Below are 22,228 nucleotides of genomic sequence, written 5' to 3' on the forward strand. Positions count from 1 at the left end.
GAGGGCGCGCAGCGGGCGCGGCTGGCGTGGCACCGCCCCGAGCTCCGCGATCGGGGCAGCGGGCCGGGGGCAGAGCTCGGGCCGCCGCGGCAGAAAACCGGCGCTGTGCAGACGGGGAGCGCGCCGAGCCGGAGACCGAGGCAGCCCGCGGCGCGCCCGGCGCCTTCCCGCAGCTCCGCGTGCCGGGGGAGCGCGGGTGGCACCCGGCACCTCCTGCCCCGCGCACACGGGCAGAGAGCTCACAGGGCTGGAAGCGGAGAGCCCGACGCACCCCTTACGGCTTTCTCTGTTGGTGTTATTTACAACAGAAAGAGGAAAAAACAATGAAGCGTTTTATTAAGCCTCTTTTAGGGCAGCGTCGATTTTAATCTCACATTCAGACGTTAAGCTTTTACGAGGATGCGCGTAAGAAGACGGACACTTGCATCATTTCTAACTTCAGCGACTGAAAATAAAGATCGTTGATCGAGCCCCAGTATCGCTTCCCAAGCTTTGACACGAGGGCTGTTGTTTCAGATTAAACAAAACCGTATGCACTTGCAAAGGGTTCCGACGAAAGGCATAATTAGATCCGTATGACCACGCCTTTCAGTAACCATTCGATTCATGCTTACTTTGTGAACACTTTGAAAAATTTTAATTCCCCACTTCCTATGGTTAGTATTTTTCTTGATTAACAATGCATCAAAAACACAGGAGAAGGCATTTGTGAGGCAAAGAACGCGCTACGAGTCCCGTTTCCGGAAATATTTTCTATGAAAGTCTCAAATCGGAATTCTTCTTGTCTTGACAAGTGAGAACATTTTCGGTCGGGAGGAATACCCGTGACAATTTTATTTGCGCAAACGAGCTTCGTGCCGCAGTGATGTGAGGGCCATTTTTTCCCGCTAAAGGCGAGGCGGTGAACCTGTCCGTCACGTCCCGAAGGAAGACCTCTCAGGCGCCAGCGCGTTTTAAGACGGGTAACAAGCCGGAGCGGCACGGTCCCGGGACGGGCGGTCACTTTTTACAGGCACGCTTTAAGGGATCGACTCTAACTGGGAGGCGGCAGCCGAGGCGCAACGGCAGACACAGCTCGCTCGCTACCCGCCCAAAGACATCGGGTGCGAGCAGCCGCGCTCCTCCCGCACTCCCGGCCGCGCTCCCGGCCCCGCCGCCGCGGGCCGGCCTCCCGGGGCCGCGCCGCGCTCAGAGGCGGGACCCGCCGGCGGCAAGGGCCCGACGGGGCGGGCGGGACGGTGCCGCCGCCCTCCCAGAGCACGGCCGCGCCGTGCGGCGGAGCCCGGGGCAGCGGAAACGGCGAGCGAGCCGCGGGGCGGGGGCGGGCGCGGCGGAGGCGGCCGCGCCGGGCTCCGGGGTCCCGTCGGCGGCGGCGCGGCCACGTGCGGTGCCGCGCGCCCCCACGGCGCCCGGGGGCCGCCCGGCCCGGCGGTGACGTGTCGGGGTGGGGGCGCTCGCCGCCCGCCGATTGGGCCGCGGCGGCGGCGCGGGGCGGCGGCCGCCCAATGGGCGCGCTGCTCGCAGGTGCCCGCGCGGTTATCTGCGCCCCGGGGCGCGGCGCGGAGCGTCCCCGGTGCTGCCGCCGCCGGGACGCGCGGGCGAGGCGCGGAGCGGAGCCCAGCCCAGCCGCAGGGCGCGCACCGCCGGGCCCCTCTCCCGCTGGATCCCGCGCGGGAGCCGCAGCCTGCGGGGGCCGCCCCGGCGGCGCGGGACCGTTCTCCCGGGGCTCCTTGCCTCCCCGCGGTGCCGTCTGGCCGCGCGCCGCTCCGCGCTCCGGCCGGGACGTTGGCGGTGCACGGCGCCGAGGCGCGGGGGCGGGCGGAGCAGCGCCGAGGCTCTCCTGCTCTGAGCAAACTTTGCCGCCGGCTGCCGCTGCCGACCCGCGAGCGGAGAAGAGGGCGACCCGCCCGCGGCCGGCGCTCCCGGCGGGGCCGAGTTCGGGTGGCTGCCGCCTCGCCTGGAGAAGGGCCCGCGCTCGCTGATGACCGCAAATGTTAGCGGTGGGGCAGATGGATGCTAATCGCCAGAGCGCGTTCGTCCTCAGCAGCACGCCGCTGGCCGCGCTGCACAACATGGCCGAGATGAAGACCTCCCTCTTCCCCTACACCCTGCAGAACCCCTCCGGCTTCAAGGCGCCGGCCCTGGGCGGACTCAACACGCAGCTCCCCTTGGGGACGCCGCACGGAATAAGCGACATCCTGGGGCGGCCGGTGGGCACGGCCAGCAACCTCCTGGGCGGGCTGCCCCGCATCAACGGACTGGCGGCCTCGGCGGGGATGTACTTCAACCCCGCGGCCGTCTCCCGGTACCCGAAGCCGCTGGCGGAGCTGCCGGGGCGGCCGCCCATTTTCTGGCCGGGAGTGGTGCAGGGCTCTCCCTGGAGAGACCCCCGGCTCGCCTGTCCCGGTAAGTGCGGCCGGTGCCAGCGGGGTGCGCGGCCCGCTGAGCCTTCCCGGCCGGCGGGCCCGGGGCGGGCGGCGCGGCCCTGCAGACGGGGTGAACGGCCCGGCGGAGGCCTTGGCGCCTCGAAGGCGGACCCCGAGAGGGCCGGAGCCGTCCCCGGACCGGACCCCGCTCTGGAGCCAGCGGCGTCCGAGCGGCTGCGGCGGCGGCGAGCTGGGGCAGCCCCGCTGCAGCCCGGCCCCGTTTAGCGCCGGGCGCAGACCTCGCTCCGAGCTCGCGTCGAGCGCAAGCCCCGTCTCTGACAGAGCTGTTTCTCCTCCGGTTTCAGCTCAGACGGGGATGGTTTTGGACAAGGACGGCAAGAAGAAACACTCGCGACCGACTTTCTCTGGGCAGCAGATTTTTGCTTTGGAGAAAACCTTTGAACAGACGAAGTACTTGGCAGGACCGGAGAGAGCCCGCCTCGCCTATTCCCTAGGGATGACCGAGAGCCAAGTGAAGGTAGGTTCCCGCGGGGTGCGGGGTCCCGGCCGGGCACGGGCCTTCCCCGGCCGCCACCTCTCGCCGCCGAGGCAGCGCTGCCGCTGTTCTCTGCGCTGATTGTCGGCGAACATTCAAAGCCGAAGGGCCGTACGGGATTTTTTTGAAGTCGCTTTTAATTTAAGCTACGACATCTAGATATTGGATAAACTGTAGGCCAATTTCTACATAACTTTATTTTTATGATTAGGGCTCTTTGTGCTGAAAACGATTTCAGGAAATATACGTACGCAGCCGAAAAAACAAAAGCCCCACGCAGGTAGTTGGTTTCAATAGGTCAGGTTCCCACAGAAACCCTGTCCAGTGACTGGCACAACTCTTTGTATAGCCACTCAATTTTTTAGGAAAGACTTCAGGTGCCGCGCTCCTTTTCCTGGCCGCCCTGTTTGGTTCTCAGCGGCTGCTCGTTCCGTGAAGCCACCGTGCTACGGTCGCCCAGCTCAGGCTGGCGGCAGGTCCGGGAGAGCCGAGGGGTGACCCACGCGTGTCCCTGCGAGCCCCCTCCCGCTGCTGCCCCGCCGCTTCTGCGCGGTGTCCCCCGGCCCGGGGCGGCCGCGGCCCTGCTCCCGCGCGTTTCCCTGCGCGCGGTCCCGGTACCGGGAAGGGGCGGCCGTGGGCGGCGGGCCCGGGGCTGCTGTCGGGCGGGCCGGCGGCGGCGGGGCTGAGCGGCTCCCGTGTCGGTCCAGGTCTGGTTCCAGAACAGACGGACCAAGTGGCGGAAGCGGCATGCGGCGGAGATGGCCTCGGCCAAGAAGAAGCACGACTCCGAGACGGAGAAGCTGAAGGAGAGCTCGGACAATGAGGACGATGACGAATACAACAAGCCCCTGGACCCCAACTCAGACGATGAAAAAATCACGAGGCTATTGAAAAAGCACAAATCCACGAACCTCTCCCTCGTCAGCCCCTGCAGCACCAGCTCGGACACCTTGTGAGGGCGCGGGCACTGACAGCTGCTCTGGGCGCCTGCGGCCAGGTGAGCCGCCACGGTAGGCACTGCGACGGAGACCAATTGTACCTGGATGTTTAAAGTGGTGTGTTGTACAGCCTAAGATGTATGTGAAATGTATATATTTTTTACAGAATAAGTTATGAAATTATTTTCCTTCTCATCGATGTAAATTTCAGAGGAATCTTTCCAACTTCTTGGGTTTCGTTTTGTGCTCCTTTAAGGTTTGCCCCCACCCCTTGCCTTTCTTTCAGCCTTGTTGCCGTATTCCTGCTCCTAACAATCAGATTTTGTTACTGTTTTGTATGGATAGCCAAATCCACGCTCAGTCACTTTGTATATAGTAAACTTCAGATTTTGTGACGTATCTTTCTAGTATAAAAACAGATGTTTTCTTTCACTCCCTCCCTCTACTCTGTTTTTGGCGGTTTGATTTCTCCTGCCTCTGGATTTTATGCTTAATAATACCATAAGAGAAAACAACCCCAAAAAAGCGTGAGAGTAAAAATAGATACTTGATTTTAAATCGGATTCAAATAATATTGTCTCCACACGGGTTGGAAAGACTTTGTATAAATCAATAAATTATTTAACAAGCTTCGCCTTTAGCGCCTTTCCCCTGCTCTGACCGTTGCTCCGGCCGCCCGGGGCTGAGCCTCTCCCCCCCGCGAGTGGCCGCGGGGCAGGGGCTTCTCCCTGCCTTCCCCCTTGCTGCTCCAGGGCCTTCGTTTGCACCGGACGGCCCTGCTCGCCGCGGTGGGGTCCTCGGGTAGGGCCGGGCGGCCCCAGGAGCCGGTTGCGGGCGAGGGCGTCGGCTCCGGGGGGAGCGGGGCTCGGAACCGCACAGACACTCGCGACTTGTGCCGCGCTCCGCTGCCCCCAGACCGGGACCGGCAGCGGCTGCGCGGCTCGGGGGGTGCGCCCGCGGGCCGGGGTCCAGCCAGCTCCTGGCAAGAAAGGGGTCCGGTGAGCACCGGCGGGGCGCTACGGGCTCTGCCGCGGGGGATGGGGGGGGCAGGGGCTCGGGTACCACCCGCTGCGCTGTGCGGACAGTGGCAGCCGCAGGAACCCCGAAGGCAAACCCCGAGCTCGGCGGCGGAGGCTGCAAGCGCCCTCCCCGCAGCGGCCCGCCGAGCTCCCGGGAAGGCGGCTCGGGCCCGCCGGGACAGCGGCCGCACGGCACCGCCCGGGGCCGGCAAAGAGCGGCCCGCGGGGAGCCTCGCGCTGCCGGGGCTCCGCGGGTCTCCTTGCGGGCGTATTGGAGGCCTGGTGGGTGAAGCCTGACCGTCCGGCTGCCTCGGCTTTGCTACTTTTTTTTTTTGTTTGTTTGTTTTCTCCGAGGACCGGGCGTTCTTCCTGCGTCCGAGCCCCTGCCTCGCAGCCTGAACCGCGGGGCGCCCTGCCCGGCAGCGGGGGGGGAGGGAAGCAATCCCGCCGCCACCGGAGCGCCTCGGCTCCAGCGGGGCTCGGCCGTCCCGCGCCGCCTGCAGCCGCCTGCCGCGGCCCGGCCCGGCCCGGCCCCCCCCCCGCTCCCCGCACGGAGGCCGGGCCCTGCTCCGCGCCGCCAGCCCCGGGCCGCCCCGGCGTGCGGGGGCGCAGCGCTCGAGGCCCGCGGGGACGGCCCCGGGCGCGCAGCGGCCGTGCCGGGGTTTGCCGGCGGGGAGTCCGCCCGCGCCCCGCGCAGCTGCGGCTGGGCCGGGGGAGGGCGCCGCGGGGCCCGGCGGAGGCACGGGACCGGCGCCCGCTGCGGCCCCGCTCGGCGAACGGCGCGGCCGCGCCCCGCCCGCTGAGCCGAGCCGACCCCTCCGTCGGGGCGTCCCCTGCTGCAGGGCTGCGCCGGGCAGGGGGGTCCCGCAAATTCTTACTCACTGAAAGCAGGGGCTTGGCGAGACATCGCTCAACTTGCACCACGTCTACCAACGGAGTAAATCAAATTTATAAATTAATCTTCGCTTCGGCTTTGAACACACTGAGCCACGACGCTGGAATCGCAGCGAAGAACCGGAGCCGGTTCCATGGCTCCTAAGGGAAAATGACAGTTTAAAACAAACCAAAACTACAACAAAATCCCACACTTGAAAGTCGGGATTATTCACCCCCGCTCCTTTCCGTATTTCTTAAAAAGAAGCGTGCCCCGAGGAGCTCGAAATCTCTGCCCGGTGCAGAGCACCTTCCCGCAGGAGAGGGCGGCTCCGCCGCGCAGCCGAGGGGCTGCCCCGAGGGGACGGGCCCCGCACCGCGGTCACCGGCGGTGCCACGGGGCGATGCGGGCGCGCCGAGGAGAGAGGCTTTGCGGATGGGTTACCGGACGGAAACCCGATACGTCTCGGTGGCGGAACTCTTATTTACTGGCCTTTGTAGTGTCCTGCAAATGGGAGCGTTTCCGAAGCCCTAACCGCCGTGTGAGCCTCGCACCTTCACGAGATAACGCCTTTATCTATCTATCTATCTATCTATCTATGCTAAAGTTGCATTTTATAAATTAAATTTGAGACTTTCAACTCAACAAATTACCTTGACAAGTCACCTGTGTAACTAACTCCTCTAGATGGGGTAGGACTCTTCATGGTCTTGCAGTTTATAGCTCCGGTGAATTTATCTATAAATGAAGCTTCAGCCTGAGTTTGAAAAGGCAGTATTTTATTTTATTTTTTTATTATTTTTTTTTCTCCCCTAAAACCAGAGATAATCATGAAGGAGTTTATGGTGGCATATTTATTGAACTACTGGGGACTGGCATCTCATCAATAGCTCATAAAATTGTATTACTCTCTGTATGTTAACACTTACTCTGATACTGACTCCTAAATGCCTTTTTCTCAGTTTTTATTGTGTTTTGATTAACACTACTAGCACATTCTATTATGTGTGTTTTCACTCAAAAAATGCCCCTTTTAATTGGCAGGAGATTAAAAGGTAATTCATTATTAAGGAATCTGACAATTTAATAATTTCTGTGTAATCCCCAATGCTCAAATTAACGGGACAGACACAATCACATTCACCATGATCAGTTTTATTGCTTGAGAACCAGAGTACTCATTTCTAAAGGCCTTCAAAGTTACCATGAGTTGAGTTTGCTTAAATAGAATTACTGTGTGGTTATAATGCAACATGGCACAATAACAATACAGAGCTGCAGACATCCTTTGGGCAACAGTACTTAATACAAACCCAGATTGTACTGTTGAGAAAACATTCTGCAAGCAGACATCAAATCATTTTCAATGGTAGTGATTTATACCAAAATCAAGCATCAATCTAATGCCATCACGCAGTCCATGAACTCTGTAGTGTTCTAAATTAAATCAATAAAACATACATTTGTGTTTCATCAACAGACTCCCTAATCACCTTTTAATGTTGTATTTAGTGGTGGGAGAAACAAGATTATATCGTAGGCTGCACTGAGCTACTAACCAGGAAAATTTACAGTCTTTTTTTTTTTTTTTTTTTTTTTCTTTAACACTGTATGGATACAGTCCGTGCCCAATACAGTTGCTACCTGAAGCAGACTATTATTTTCTTCTCCCATGTTGTTATGTTTTAATATAGAATACTTGGCACCATAAAACAGTAACAAAAGACAGACAAAAACAGTTTACAAAATTCTGGAAAGTTACACCCAAACCTAGCTAAGAACTTCACATTCAATTCTTAATATTACATAGAAAGAAGGGATTATAGGAGTAACAAAGTGAAACTGCTAATATATGTGCTATATAGTAAGCTATATATCTGTATCCAGGATGGCACTGCTATATATTATTATATAAATGTTGGTTGTTGATGTACACTTAACTAAACCTGCTAAGACTCCAACACTAACTGCTGATATGGCACTCTCAAGCATTCATATTGGAAAGTATATTTAGCATAAGTTTTGGTCAGGTTTATAAATTATTTATATATCTGTGTATATATACACATACATACATATATATACACACACATATATATGTATGTATAGAAAGCAGCTGCTGTGTGATTCAAAAACCATGTAACATGGCAGTATAGTAAATAACAAGAAAAAATATAAAAATGAAAAAACAAAATACTAAAACTAAAACACAAACCAAAATCCTTGGTTGACAATGAAAATACCATTTAAAACCATCGATATCTCTATCTATACAATCCAATGTACAAAACCCCAAAGTGGTAAAGATATATAATGTTAGGCATGACACCTTTAAAAGTTTATAATATGCTGAAATAGCTTTTCCACATTGACAAACACTTATTAAAAGTTGAAGGTTGTGAAATCTAAAATACATAACATCTCTGCTGTCTATTTAGAGTTTTGGCAACAGAATTGTGACATATATATAAAAAATAATTCCACATTTCTACTTGATGTCACATGAACATACAAGACAGTGAGGTATGTGAGGCTTTTCTCAAACAGAGTCCAGATGCTGAAGCATAGTGTACGATCAGCAGTCTAAAAATGTGGCACTCAGGACTGGATTTATCGATACAGTTGTTACGATTATGTATTTCAGTATACTGCTCATTCCTTCCCCTCCTTGCTACAGTGTAGTTTCACGGAAAATCTTCTCATTTCGTAGGCATCTTTTTCCTGTTGCAGAATTGGCATTTTTTTAAAAAGAAAAATAAACACAGGGGAAATGATGTAGAAAATATAAACGTAAAGGAAAAAAAATGATATTTACCACCACATCACTGCACGACACAACACTTGTGCACATTTGCAATAGGTTTACCTGCCCCAGCAGCTATTCGAAAGGACAGGAACACAGGCTGCAGCAAGTTAGGGAAAAATATAAGTTATACATTTGAAATGCAAACATTTTTTTTACAATCAGTAATAAACACAACAGAAATTCCTCTACGACTGGAAACAAAATGACGCAATGATTTCATGGATTAACCTAACTACAAAATGCACACAAGAACTTCAGCAGCTCCTTGTGGATCTCTTCTCCCATTGAAATCTAAGGGGAAATTTCCCACTGATTTCTGCGGGTAGAGGTTCTCCACACAACTCTCATGTACCACAGATTTAGCTCAACTGAAAGCACCATGCTAAAAAAAAAAAAACATATGAAGTACACTGGTGACAAAATAAACAAAAACTATTATTTCTGAATTGGCTGTTGCAAGCTGCTGACATGCTGAACTTTTTGTTTTACTGTAGAAGTTAGTAAATCTCTGAATTTTAAAATCTGACTTGCATGATACTGGACTAAATATCTTAAATGCATTCTTTCTTAGAAAGTCAGTACTCTGTCTCACAAGAACACTGGCCAATAGAAGTAAATATAATGATACATTTGTGGATTTAGATTTATGTGTATGTATGCATACATAAATGGATTTAGTCTTTACCCATCATGGAATTATCATTCAAGAGCCTGAACACTGTCTCTAGGATTGATACATCATCATTGTTGCATGCAAAAACTTGTAAGCTGTGCAAGTTTCTAGTTGTTTTTATACAGGTCCTCCATCATAAAATTCTGCAAAACTTTCAGAAGTTTCTAACCCCTTCAGAGGTTACCCCCTACTCTTTGATCAGATTTTTCAAACAAAGCAATACAGTTTTGCTGTATTTCTACCTTGGCTTTTCATCTGGTATCTTCAGCAGAGAAAATTGTCTGCAAATTCTTGTCTTTTTCTTTGCTTTAGCAACTGGTATTTATTACATAATTCAATATTATTTTTCTCACATAATGCTTAAATATGGATCTGCCAATATGTTATGTTTTCAATAATCAGCTAGGCACCAAATTAATCAAAATTATGTTTTGGAAGCTATTTTTATAACACAATGAAAAAAATGTTTTACAGGAATAATAGGTGTGTGTAAGTGCACATACATTAGTTCCTACTGATTTTGTGTTTACCATATTTTTCTTCAAGTGCACAACATCGTGTTCTTTAATTTATTTCAAGATACGAGTATCTACTCCATTTGCTGATTTCAGTTGAATTGAAATTTAAAACACTTTCCAAGCTTTAAATCAAAAATATGAAAGACAAATAATTGAATTAAATATAAAATTAAAAAAGACTAGTGCATACATTCTCCTTCCTAATGAAAGAGATACATTATACACAATGCTAAAAAGTTTAATTTAGTTACCTTGTGATCCCCCATACAGACATTTGGCCCAATGTGGTCATATATTACTATCTTCTCATCATTTTCTGACTAGTTTTAAAGAAAGACAAACAAACAAACAAAAAACCAATTAGTTCAACTACTCCAGATTACAGAAACAGAATGACATAAGGAAATGACTTATACAAATAGTTCATAGCAGTTTCTGAATGAGAGGCTATTCACAGTATCATAGAATCAGGCGACAGAATCATAGAACAGGTGATATTAACGCAGGAATACATCTTTGCTTGGCTTCTCCAGAGGAGGACAGAACAGAATGAATCTTTATGTCCAATACTGCTTGCAGTAACTTGTGCTATTTTTCCACATAAATTAGCTCATGAAATCACTAAACCTACTCCTGGCTTCTAGGACATTAAGAAATTTTAGTGACTAACATTTGGATAGATTAAATTAATCATTAATTTATGTTTGCGTTCAAACCTTTTGCTGTTTGAATGTTGAAATACAGCAATTGGCACCATTCCTTTTTAAAGAACAACACACAATTTTTATAGAATTAGGTAGGATACATGTTGTACTTTGGATTAAATGTATGAAGAAATAAAACACTCTTATGAGGCAATGTGGATTACAATTGTTTTTAAATGTTAAGACGTACGAATTAATGATGTAGTTTATTAATATAATCTTTTATCGTTTCTATGAGCTATGTTCCTCCATCAGAAAAAAGCATTAAGTAATTTTAAGAAAATCAGCAGTAAATGAAATATGACATTCCTCTAGTCTCCATTGTGAACTGCTTTCATTTTGTTCTGCGTTGAACTTTATCCTTATACAATGACTTTAGCTTTTGTAGTTTTATGAATAATGAAATAACAATAAAGCCTTTCTGCCATTTGCAAAAAAAAAAAAAAAAAAAAAAAAAAAGGAATTTTCAGAATGTTTTGTTTCTCTAACACAATACTTCAGGAATAAATACAAACACATTGCCATACTCAACAATTTCTTACTATGCTAAACAATTTCTATAAGCTAATTAAATCTGCAACCTGCACACTCTCAAGTTTCTAATACAATTGTAGATGTGCTTTAAACTAGTTGGCAATACTAATTTATTTTGTATGAAACAGTCAAGACTTTCTCATCTGTAATCAGTCAAGTTTGACTGGGCAATAACTTTATATAAACAGTAGCATTTAGGACTATAAAGTTAAAACTGAATTATCTTTAATGCAGTAAGGAAGCTTAAGGTCAGATTTACTTTATAGCATGGTTGTCTGCCAAAAATATAAAAACATAACCTTCTGCATTGTATGCATGAGCACTTTCCAATATTTCAAGATCATAATGCCACTAGCATCGGAAGTGGGGATACATTCATCAAAAGCGACTTGATAATTTACAAAGGCAGCATAAAATTGTGGATTTTCAACTGCATAATCTTTAGACAGATAAACAAATTACAGTGGTGCACAAGCAGAAACAATATACACTTGGCTGAGCATTCATTACTTCATGCTATCAGGCATCAACGCAACTCCCTAGCAGTGGGCAACCTTTGGTGTTTTAGGGCTCAGGAGGCATAAAATAACATGATGGTGAGGTAACCGACCATAGCATGATAGATGATGTTGCATGAAAGCTGTTTACAGCCCCATGTCTGTACAATCTGTAATGCCTACTGTGTAGCTGAACACACCGTACAGTGTGGCAATTTGTGGATACTATCCTTTCTTTACATAAGATTAAAATGCAGACTTACTACAATTTTTATTTAAAATAAAATATTGATTTGCTAAAACAAAAAATATTTTTTTCATTTGCCTATGAGAATTAATATAGCAAAATAATTGCCTGCATAAGCATTTCCAATAGCTAATTAGACAAAAAAGATCTTTAAAAATTGATTTACTTTTAAATTTTAAGAATTTGGTATATTGCAATCTGTTAATTAAAATTTGCTTTTAGTTTCTTAGCAGTAGCAGATCCTTTTAAAAGCTTCAGTGCTTAAGGCTCTGCAATGAAAAAATTCTGAGTGGCAAGGCAAATGCTGTTTGATGTGTAAAGCCAAGAAAACTAGTTAATAACATTTTCCCCTTCCCTCTATCATTCCTACTGAATCTTTTCAATAAACCTTATGTGCCCAAATTAGTTTATTTTTGAGCTGGGTAAGCTATCTCCTTCATTGGTATAAACTCACCAAGTTAAACAACCATGCCAGTTTGGCTTCATCTATGTCTGTAATTTTTCATGTACATTTTTGGAGATGTCCCAAACTGCATGCCCATAATTTGCAAATGCAAAACTGCAGAGACAAAATTATATGCATTTTTTAAATGTAAGCTTTGAATCAACCAACTGACTGGGCTTCTGTTTCATTGAGACTAAGAAGTGGGCTAACTGACCTCACAGTTACAAATTTCTTTAATGCTCTACCTTTGTTTTCCTTTGTTTAATTTTCTCCCATTATATCCAAGTTATACCCCCCAGATAATCTGAAAGAATTCCTTTCCCTCTGTACTGTTTACACTCTTCGAGCCTTTGTGTACACTTCTATCTCCTTATTCATAGCCTAAAAAAAAAAATCTTCCCTCATTGGCCACTCTTTCCATGGTTTTAATCCTTTGTTCTTCAGGAATTCCATGGGCGCCAAGTACTATCTGTAATATTTTGGGTAAAGCCTCACTTTTTCTCATGGTATTTCTGTGCAAGAAGATAGAATAACATTGATTTTGACATTACTGTTCTTACCATAAAGCTTATATTCCTCTTCACTTCACAATGGCTTTTCATTAAATACTGTAATACAGCTATGGTCTAAAAGTTTGAGTGAAACTTCAAGATATCATGCAGATAATTATACATTAAATTGTGTAAAGAAGTATGTTGGACTGAAATTTGAGTAGCTATGAAAAAAATGTTCTCAGCCTTTCAGTGAGTTATATAATGCAAAGCAAACAGTCTAATCATGAGATAAAAAACCCTGATGAGAGAGAATGAGGTTATAAACTTCAGGAAATCAAGTTTCAAGGGTTTCATTACTTTAAACTGAAAACAAAACAACACACAAAAAAAAAACACAACCAAAACCAACAACCATGAAACTGTAGAATATGGATTTATATACAAAGATTACTTCCCATTAAATTTTAGTAGTGATACAGGAAAATACAGACAGACACATGACTTTGGGCAATTTGGGGTCTCTAAGTCTGTTATGCAACAGTCAATCTGTTCAGCAAGGTAACCTCAGTGTAACAGTGCTGAAAAGTCATAGCACATACATTCTTGCAGGGCAATCACGGCCACTGCTAGCAAGCAGGAAAGGTTTAGCTTAGAGCAGAAAGGCTTGGGTGAGATCTCCTCATATCATACATTGTTTTCCTGTTGTGTTCTTGGTCTTAGCCAACATAACAGGACAGGTCTACAGTTGCCATAACCAAGCACACAGGAAGAAACAGAAACAGTGTAAGTTGGCATATGTAACTGGCTGATCCAGTTCAGTGTTTCTAAGGAAAGTGGGAGAGCAGAATAAAGTAAAAAGGAGAGAGAATAGGAGACAAAAGGAAAACTGGAAGGCTCCTGAACTATAATTAGCTCATTTAACCTTGGATAGAGCATTACCAAGCTTAACTTACCTCAAAGCACTTAAAACCCAAGAAGAACTGTATGTTCTAAAAATGCTGCAAAACAGTATTTTTAAAACTCTCATGGAATGTCTAAATTTAGCAACTTAATTGGTGTACCAAAGTTAGGAGCCCACCTGCTGTAGGCTCTGTCTTCATTCAGTGGACAGTGATAGGAGATTTGGCCTATCTAGGACCTGACATATTCTCGGGAAATGCGGTTCTGACCATTAACAACAGAGGGAACCTAAATCTACCATGCCTGTAACTCAGGGACCTCAAGCTGTTGCTTCATAGATTTTTCTTTCAATAGCATGACTCCTTAGTCAGCAGCCACTCCTAGCTGCTTTCGCCTGCCTCTCTGCTGAATCCTTAGTAATGGCAGTACTGTTACTTAAGTTACTGTATAGGGGACTCGATTGGTGGAATGATGAAGGTTACATATTTATTTTTATTCTTTTTTAAACTGGGCACAGTTTCCCAGTGTGGTTCACAAACACCACAGGAGGGCACTGACAAGTACAGCCCTGACAAGTACAGAGAGAGCACAGGAGAGCCAATGGGCAGTCAGTGTTGACAGCTCAGATACCAAATGAGAAGTTTGTGAATCACAGAATCACAGAATTGTAGGGGTTGGAAGGGAATGCTCATGCTTTTCTGTCAAAAGGTTAACTGGGATAAATCCACATTCTCAGATAAAAGGCACTGGAGACATAACCGCTTAATATTGCCATGGTATGCCCTCTCCAGCTTAGTGAGTGTGTGCTGTAGTCGACTGAAAATTCAGAGAAAGCAGAAATATATCAGAACTTCCTAACCTTGTTGAAGATAAATGCAATGCAAGGGAAGCAGAGAGGCTGCAGGCCCATACTTACTTTCAGAATGAGCTCCTTGGCTGAGTGGGACATCAAGATTCTGTCGCACCAGGCTGGACATCTCGTATTCATGTACTGCTTTCCCTGGCTGGAGTCCTCACTATATGGATAACTGCAAACAAATCACAATCACAAGTCAGAAACTTTTTGCAAAGCATCCTGAAACCTTCGCCACAAATGAAAACATTAAATTAAAATTTTAATTGGCAAAAAACATTTCTTTTGAATACCTCTCATACTTACTTACATTTCTCTTATCCTTCTCCCTCTTTCTTTCTCATGCTCTATCTCCATTTCTCCTATCTACAGTCCTACTTTAGGCTAACATGCCAAGACAGTTTCAAAAGTCTTACCTCCTATATTGCACTTTTGCATGTGTGAGTGTCTAAGACAGCAAACTGTTTATTGATGTGAAAGAATGAAAATCAGTTCAACAGCAACTCAAGTATTGAGTAGGCTATTGGATATGACCATGAAAAATGAATAGGCAGAAGATGCAATAGGAAACTCCGGAAACATGTTCATCTCATGGGATTTCGTTGCATGATTCTTTCAGGGAGAGCTATTCAGGGATAATTTAACAGAAAACAGAGTTCAGAGTACTGGGACCTCTGCAGCTGTACACAAAACCCACCTGTATGGATTCTCTAAGGATGACAGAAAGGAAGATATGACAAGAAAGCAGGCTTTTCAGGAGATTTTTTAAGAGCCAAGGAATTAGCTATGTAGTATAAGGAAAATGAGATGGAGGAAGCAAAATCAATATAGCCATTTATATATATATTTACAGCCTGTAACTTTATATGAAACTGTGTTAACAAAAATTTAATTGTTTTGTAACAAACTTTGGAACAGAAACTGATAAAATAGTAGTTCTGCTGTGAGATCAATAAAAAAGTGCAATAGGATTGCAGATGTGCAATAGGAGTGCAAATGTTCCTCAGTGCACACTGTCTTTGCTTTAAAATGCAAAAAAGTGTTTATTTTTAACCAACAGAACAGCCTAAAAATTAACTCTTTAGGGAAGTCAAAGGGGTTGTGAAAAGCTCAGTTTCTTGAATACTGGACCTAAACTAATTGAAGTTTCTCCAAATAAATGCAGTTAAACAAGAACATTAGCTAGTGCAACTTATCTACATATATGTGTGTGTGTACTTAAAGTAAGGATATATGTATATTTTTTTTCTCATGGTTGAATTCATAAAGGAAATATGGAGGTTTTCAAGATATGTGCATTGAAATAGAATTTCTGGTATTGTAACAAAAGGGCTTGCATGCTTGAAGAGAAACTTATTTACCACCCTACTTGGTGTGATACTCTGAAACTGAGATGTATTGCTTTCTACCAAATGGGTTTACAAGCTACAGTGCCATTAAAAAGATTAGCCATGGCAAACATCCAAGAAAAGCGTACTGAATGTATTGGAACAAACCAGTGATCTCAGTACCTTTTCCACCTCATCAAACCTAACAAGACTCATTTTCAAAACATATTATGAGAATTCAATTTGCTGCTTCACTGACATACAGAAGTACAGCTTATTTCTGAGTGTCTGTGAGATATTCTGATGATGTAATACTATTGGTAGTAGCTCTTTGTCTGCAATTTAAGGGTTGACTTTTTCCGGTAACCTCTTTTTAGTTACTGAAGAACCCCGTACAACAGAAGCTACTTTTTATGACATAAGGTGTAAGAATCAATCCCATTTCATATAATCCTTCCTTTTACAGCATTAGCTATATGGCTTTTAAAGTATGATGCTCTGTATGTAGAATGATCTGTTACTGCTATGTCAGAGCATTTCATCCAAGAGCCTATATTCTGTAAAATGCTATTTATCAATTTGTTTTATTGATCTTAATGTTTTCACAGGGTGAAAACTTCTGACAGTTTTTCAAGGTCTTTAGTGCTGATTGCCCAGTGAAGTTATGGTAGTTTACAAATATATTTGACAAATAAACATTCTGATGTCTGGGGACAGAGATGAAACGAAATGCTGCAAAAGTTATCCAGACAAAATGGTCTGTAGGTAATAGTTTAATATGCTAGAGTGGGGCTAGATATACTTTTTATAAGCTGGCATTCTTCCCTCAGGCTTCTGCGCTTCCTTCAAGTGTGGAAGCATTCTGTCTTGATGCACTCCACTGACTAAAGGTTCTCCCTCACCATCACCGTATCTTTGCCTTGTGCCAGTCTCATTCCCAGTGAAATGCTGACAGAGATATAATAAAAAATATTAACTAAATATACCCCCCAAGAAGAAGGGAAAATTCTTTGCTTTCCTCTGTCATGCTGTAGACAGGTCACATATGCTTTGGAATAAGCAGGCTGCTTTTGTAGGTTGGCTCAAAAACTGACCATAGCTGATTATGACTCTGGGAATTGCCAGGAGGGATTCTTTTTTTGCAACCTAGCATGTTTTGTGGACAGGGCAGCTTAGTTTATTATGTGCTATTTACCTGAGATAGTTTATTTATTTATTTATTTTCAAATAAAGCAAATAAAACTCTGAGAGGGTTCTGGAATAAGACTGCAACTGAATAAATTTTCATGAAATGTATTGCCGATTGTATAGTATCTCAGAATAGAACTTCAAATAACATACGTGTCAGTGAATGTCTCTATCATCCTGTTTTGTAGTTAAATGAATAGTGGAATTAAAATAGTATGACTGCTTCCTGAATTCAATCTTCTTTTTGTGAACTCTAAAGCTTTTTACTTAGTTGGAGCATTTACAAAGGTTTTCTCCTCTATGGATACTCTGGCGTCTTATATGATGTCAGCTAATTCAGATACTTTCCCACCAGCTGTTGTGATTTAAAACAAGTCAATAGGAGCAATCAAAGGAGGAGACAGACAGACGCACAACCATTTCAGGAAGCCAGGCTAATGATTCTCGTGTTGCTATAACAGAAAGATGTTGCAAAATACTATCACACAAAAATGTCCCAAACCTCAAAGCTGCTACACACAATGGCATTCATTTAAGTCCTGTACACAAAATTTGTCCCAAGAATGCCGCCTTTGGGTGTGCTCCTTTCACTCCCTGCAAAGACAAGTATCATGAAGTTGGCAAGATTGGGCCCACAACCATGAAAGCTGCATGCAGAGCGCCTAATAAGATAATTAGTAGTAGTGCTTGTATGTCAGCAAAACCAGGAAATAAAGGCACAAAACTCATTTTGCTTCTTCCCATATAACAACTGCCCACGTATGATAGACTCAAGATGGTACTCAAGAAACTGGGCAATACTTCCAATGTCAGTGGGCTAACCAAGATATAATTGTGCTAATACACAGTTCTATTTGACTATTAACTAATTGTTTTCTTTAGGCTTCACACTTCATATCCTCTTTTCCTTTCTTTCAACCCTACTTCTCAACAGCTTCTTTAAAATAAAGCATAAATAATTTATTTCAAAGGCTACCCTGAATTTAAGTTTGCGTGCATGCAAAAAACAGAGCTACTCTTTTAATAGACATCTTCCAAAATACATTAAACCTAGGTTGTGGGCCCAAGTGCACTCACACAGCTTCTTTTTTTTTTTTTTTTTTTTCCCTGGTATCTCCAGCCCCTTTTAACACACACATTCCAAGCAAGTAAGAAGCTTACAGTTCTTAATTAAAAACTCATTTAATAATTTAACAGTTTTTCTGATCTATGAATTGTGTAGAGAATTATATAGGTTTGATAAAAACATTTTTAAGGATTCTATAACAAATAATCAAAAGTTAAAAATTCTAGTATTAATCTCCTAATGGGTAAGTGTCATGGGAGGTTTGGGTGTTATCATTCTTGACCATCAAAGTTGTGACTGTGACAAAAAGGGAGAAAAAGGGAGAACCATCTCTCTAAGTCCCATGACTAGACACAAAAGAATGTTTTTTTTTTTTCTTCATTTCTGTAGCATTCTGCCTCAATCACCACCTATCTTGTTCTATATATAGAAAACTGTGATATTGACAACGAATAGTGAATGTTCATGTAAAAATGACAGCGTAACAGATAAAGGCCTCTGGGTACCATTGAAATATAAATGATAAATAGATACAATGCTAATATGTGTGCACTATAAATAATTTAAGACTGGACATGCTTTGTAACTTGAACATTCAGTATAGTCACTTTTTGCATATATTATAACATATATATTTAAAAATAGAAATGGAGAAAGGAAGAATTACATGTGGAACAACTTTTCTCTCCTGTTTAAAACAGTTGTAAAGTTGAAATTGAGGACCTTAATCAGTTAGTTGAAGAACTAATAGCAAAAATAGTCTACTGTTCTCTTTGCATACAGAAGTTATGCAAAATATCCTTTGACTGCACATGCCTCTGGATGATGGATAGACAGGCAGTTCTAGAGCTGGAGCATCCATGCAAGTGGTTTGCTCAATTTATCTCCAGTTGTTCAGGATTTTTATTTTTTTCTCAAAATACTACTTCTAGCTGCTTTTCCACCTTCTTTCACAAACTTTCATTTCAGTTAAACTTATTTTATTTAACCAGAATTATTATTGCCAGGTGGATTTTCTGAATAAAACTCCCCAAAAGCACTAATGAGAGCATCATCATTGATATAATGCTATACGTTGTCAAAATTTAACTGAACACTTCAAGGATTCATAAACTAACTTAATTAGGAACAGGCTGTCAAATGAACTACTGGTATTACAATTAATAAGGATGAGAGCTACTTGGCACCTGTTTGATGAAAATAAAACATTAAGAGCGTCAGTAATATTCCTTCACTTCTGCTGTTGTCAGGTAATGTCAAAGATGATTGGACACCTTTACAAAAATACTTACTGCAGGGTGAAAAGTCTTCTGACATCATAAACCATCCTGTCAACAGTGTCTTAACTTAAAACACAAGCCAACAAAACTATGTATAAATATGTCTCCTTAACTGTCATTTCCGGTCAGGAAAAATGCTCCTAATGAACTCTTCTCTTGTGCAAGAAGGGATAATATGTTTTACTGAGATGGGTGAAGTGTACTTTCTAACAGGAAACAATTAACTCACTTTGGAGTGTTACTACCTTTCAAAGCTGTCTGTCACATGCAACTCTGCTTTCTAGCTCATTTTTGCACATAGCAAACACAGTGAGTATGCCCTGCTTCTGATAACACATTTTGGTGCTACTTTAGGCATTCTGTCTTCTACGGTAAAGACATTTCTGGTAGTGTTGTAGAAAGTGTGACATCATCCACTAGGAAACAATGGGGAAAAAGTAAACTACTTTGTATTATTTTAGTACAAAAAATGGTCATTCTGAAAATTTATGCATGCTATGTCAAGATTTATATGCAGATATTTAGGAAAACTTTATCATGTTTCAGGGGCTGGGAAATACCTGCTATTCAAAGTCCACTTGTTCTTATCTATTAGTTATCCCCACGTTTTATATCACTGAATTGTTTCTGACACAAAATGTTTTGTTGGTATGGAATGGGATGGAATCATAAAGCATTGATGAGAACTGAGCACTTTATGAGAAGAGCTGAGATACAAGTTTTGATTTGGTCCATTTTATTTTTGAATTCAGATATGTACTCATATACTCATGTACTCAATTTTCAACTTTCAGTTTCTTCTTTCATGTAATATTGAGAGAGAACTTCAAAAGGTGAAAAATCCCAACCACTTTCCATCAAAAAATTATATATTACTTTCACATTTTGAAAGAAAATGTTGGACTGTTTTGCCTTTAGCTCTGATGTACTTTCAAGTTGTTTGAGATATACTTTTACAAGATGCAAGGACTGTGCATGTAGGTTGCCAGTTCAAACTTTGAGTACTTTGAAAGGTGTAAGGCCAAAGATGTAAAATAAAAATATTTTTATATTTTTATTTTACAAGTCCTAACTTAGCATTTATGTGTGCTGGTACATGAACAAGATCTCAATAAAATGTCATTTGACCAATCAAAGTACAACATGTAGGAATCAGAATATGCCATTGCTAATTTTTGTCAGCTTCCAGATCATTAGTTTCTTCCTCCAAATTAAATTACCATTTTATATTTCTCTCAATTTGAAAGGGAGATTTGGGTTTCCTAGGTCTCCTCCTAACAAATGACCCCATGTAATTAATCTTCATATGCTCATCTAAGGCAGCAGATAGTTAAAGCTAAGCCATGAGACACATTGGTGTTTGAATTAAATTAGCTGCTTCACGTGTACCAAAATACTCATAAGCCTTCATGATGCTCTGTGGAGCTAACTGGCCATGATATGCATCTCACTTAAGCCAAATCAGGAGGGTAAACAGAGTCCTGCAAACACAGTAGTTAAAGTACAATGTGTTAAACAGCTGCTACTTGCAAATGCTACACTAACACCATGGTGATCAAACCAACAATCAGAGTCAAAGGTGACAATAAAAAGGGGGGTCACCCGGGCAGTTCAGTAGCAAAGGGTAAGAAGGGTAAACAGGACTCAAGCTATAACTCCAGGCTCAACACAAAGCAGGAAGGTTAATGACACGATGCTTTTCTCTGAATCTTTTTTTTATGGATTTATGTTGGGCATATTGTTTTTTGGATTAACAAGCTTCTTTAGAAAATCATTGTGCTGCTGTAATATATGTCAAGAATATGCTTCAGAGTTAACATTTCTGTATCAGCAGTGCAACTCTGGCCCTCTTCTAGTAAAAAGAAAAAAGACACTCAGAGCTTTCTTTTTTCCAGCGAGCAACTGGCCACATCTCTTTTACCTAGTGTTCCCCATAGTGAAAATCCTCCCTCATTGATTACAAACATCCCACTGCTAAAGCACAGTGATAATGTGAACATGCATTATTTCTTGTACCATTACGCCTACTGTCTCAGCGCCCCTTTGTAGGGTATTTAGCCTGTCTAAGAGTGAGAGACTGACACATAGCTAATAGCGACCGGTATGACACGTTTTGCTGTTCAATAAAGAACGTCATGGAGAGACCCAGCTGAAGAAAATAGATTATTCAGCAATACTAACGCCTCAGTGAGAAGACAAGAAGTGATGTGCTCTATTACTTTAATAACAATAATGTCTTATTTCAAATGTATGTAATACTGCTACTATTACAAATGGCTTGCTGGGAATGACCCAACGGAGGCTTGTCTCAGCAGAGCAGTCTGATGTTACTGTATGTGACTGGGATTGAGCTAGATGTCTTCTCTGGGAATGTGCCTGACTGAGAGCAAGTCACTTCTGGGCAATGCTTATACAAATTCTAATACAGAAAACAAAAATTACTGCAAAGCTGAGACAACAGGTAGGAAAGGGTTCAGGTTCCAAACAACTGGCCTTTTCAAAAGTACTTTCAGACCTCAGCATGATGCGTTAGTGGAAAAAAGAATACAGTTAACGACCCAGGTAACAGCAAAGACCATAACCTTTTCAGAATTTGCTTTACACGTTTCTTGCAGCACTGTTCATAATCTTCACCTTACACACAGCATACAGTAGTATTCACTGCTTGAAACCGTTTGTCTTCACTGATTTTCTTATTTTCCTTTGCCACAATTCCTTAAAACAAACAGAACTGCATACTTGGTAATTCTATCCAGTTCCTCACAAATTAAAGAAACACCTTATTTAATTTAGAAATTAATTGAGAATGATGGTGAGAGCTATGCTGGTTTAATCCAAGGAGAGAAATGGGGATAAGAGCTGTTTAAAAAATATTTTAATGTTCTAGAGAAAATGGCAGCTGTCTGTTCTGCTTTTATGTGGGAAGCAGTTTCCATGCCCCA

The 22,228-nt window shown here is 43.8% G+C and overlaps 2 protein-coding genes across 3 annotated transcripts in view; one reads left to right on the forward strand and one right to left on the reverse strand.

Moving 5' to 3' along the window:
• The first annotated feature begins 1,598 nt into the window (after window positions 1–1,598).
• Window positions 1,599–4,465, forward strand: NKX6-2 (NK6 homeobox 2). Its single transcript, XM_082765384.1, has 3 exons — window positions 1,599–2,406; window positions 2,732–2,904; window positions 3,630–4,465. The coding sequence occupies exons 1-3, from the start codon at window positions 1,992–1,994 to the stop codon at window positions 3,876–3,878; spliced, it is 837 nt and encodes a 278-aa protein (XP_082621510.1). The 5' UTR covers window positions 1,599–1,991; the 3' UTR covers window positions 3,879–4,465.
• Window positions 4,466–8,258: 3,793 nt separating this feature from the next.
• The window catches only part of INPP5A (inositol polyphosphate-5-phosphatase A), a 241,060-nt gene continuing 227,090 nt past the window's right edge, over window positions 8,259–22,228 (reverse strand). The window contains exons 13-16 of one of the 2 annotated variants that reach the window (XM_082764473.1): window positions 14,488–14,599; window positions 10,002–10,070; window positions 8,569–8,656; window positions 8,337–8,474 (exon numbers count right to left, since the gene is read on the reverse strand). In XM_082764473.1, coding sequence (XP_082620599.1) covers window positions 8,576–8,656; window positions 10,002–10,070; window positions 14,488–14,599 — 262 coding nt within the window. In that variant the 3' untranslated portion in view covers window positions 8,337–8,474; window positions 8,569–8,575. Of the gene's footprint in view, window positions 8,475–8,568; window positions 8,657–10,001; window positions 10,071–14,487; window positions 14,600–22,228 lie in introns of both variants that reach the window. The other variant, XM_082764474.1, reaches the window with a different exon arrangement.

The sequence above is a fragment of the Aythya marila genome (genome assembly GCF_965140915.1).
Source record: "Aythya marila genome assembly, chromosome: 7".
Lineage (NCBI taxonomy): Eukaryota > Metazoa > Chordata > Aves > Anseriformes > Anatidae > Aythya > Aythya marila.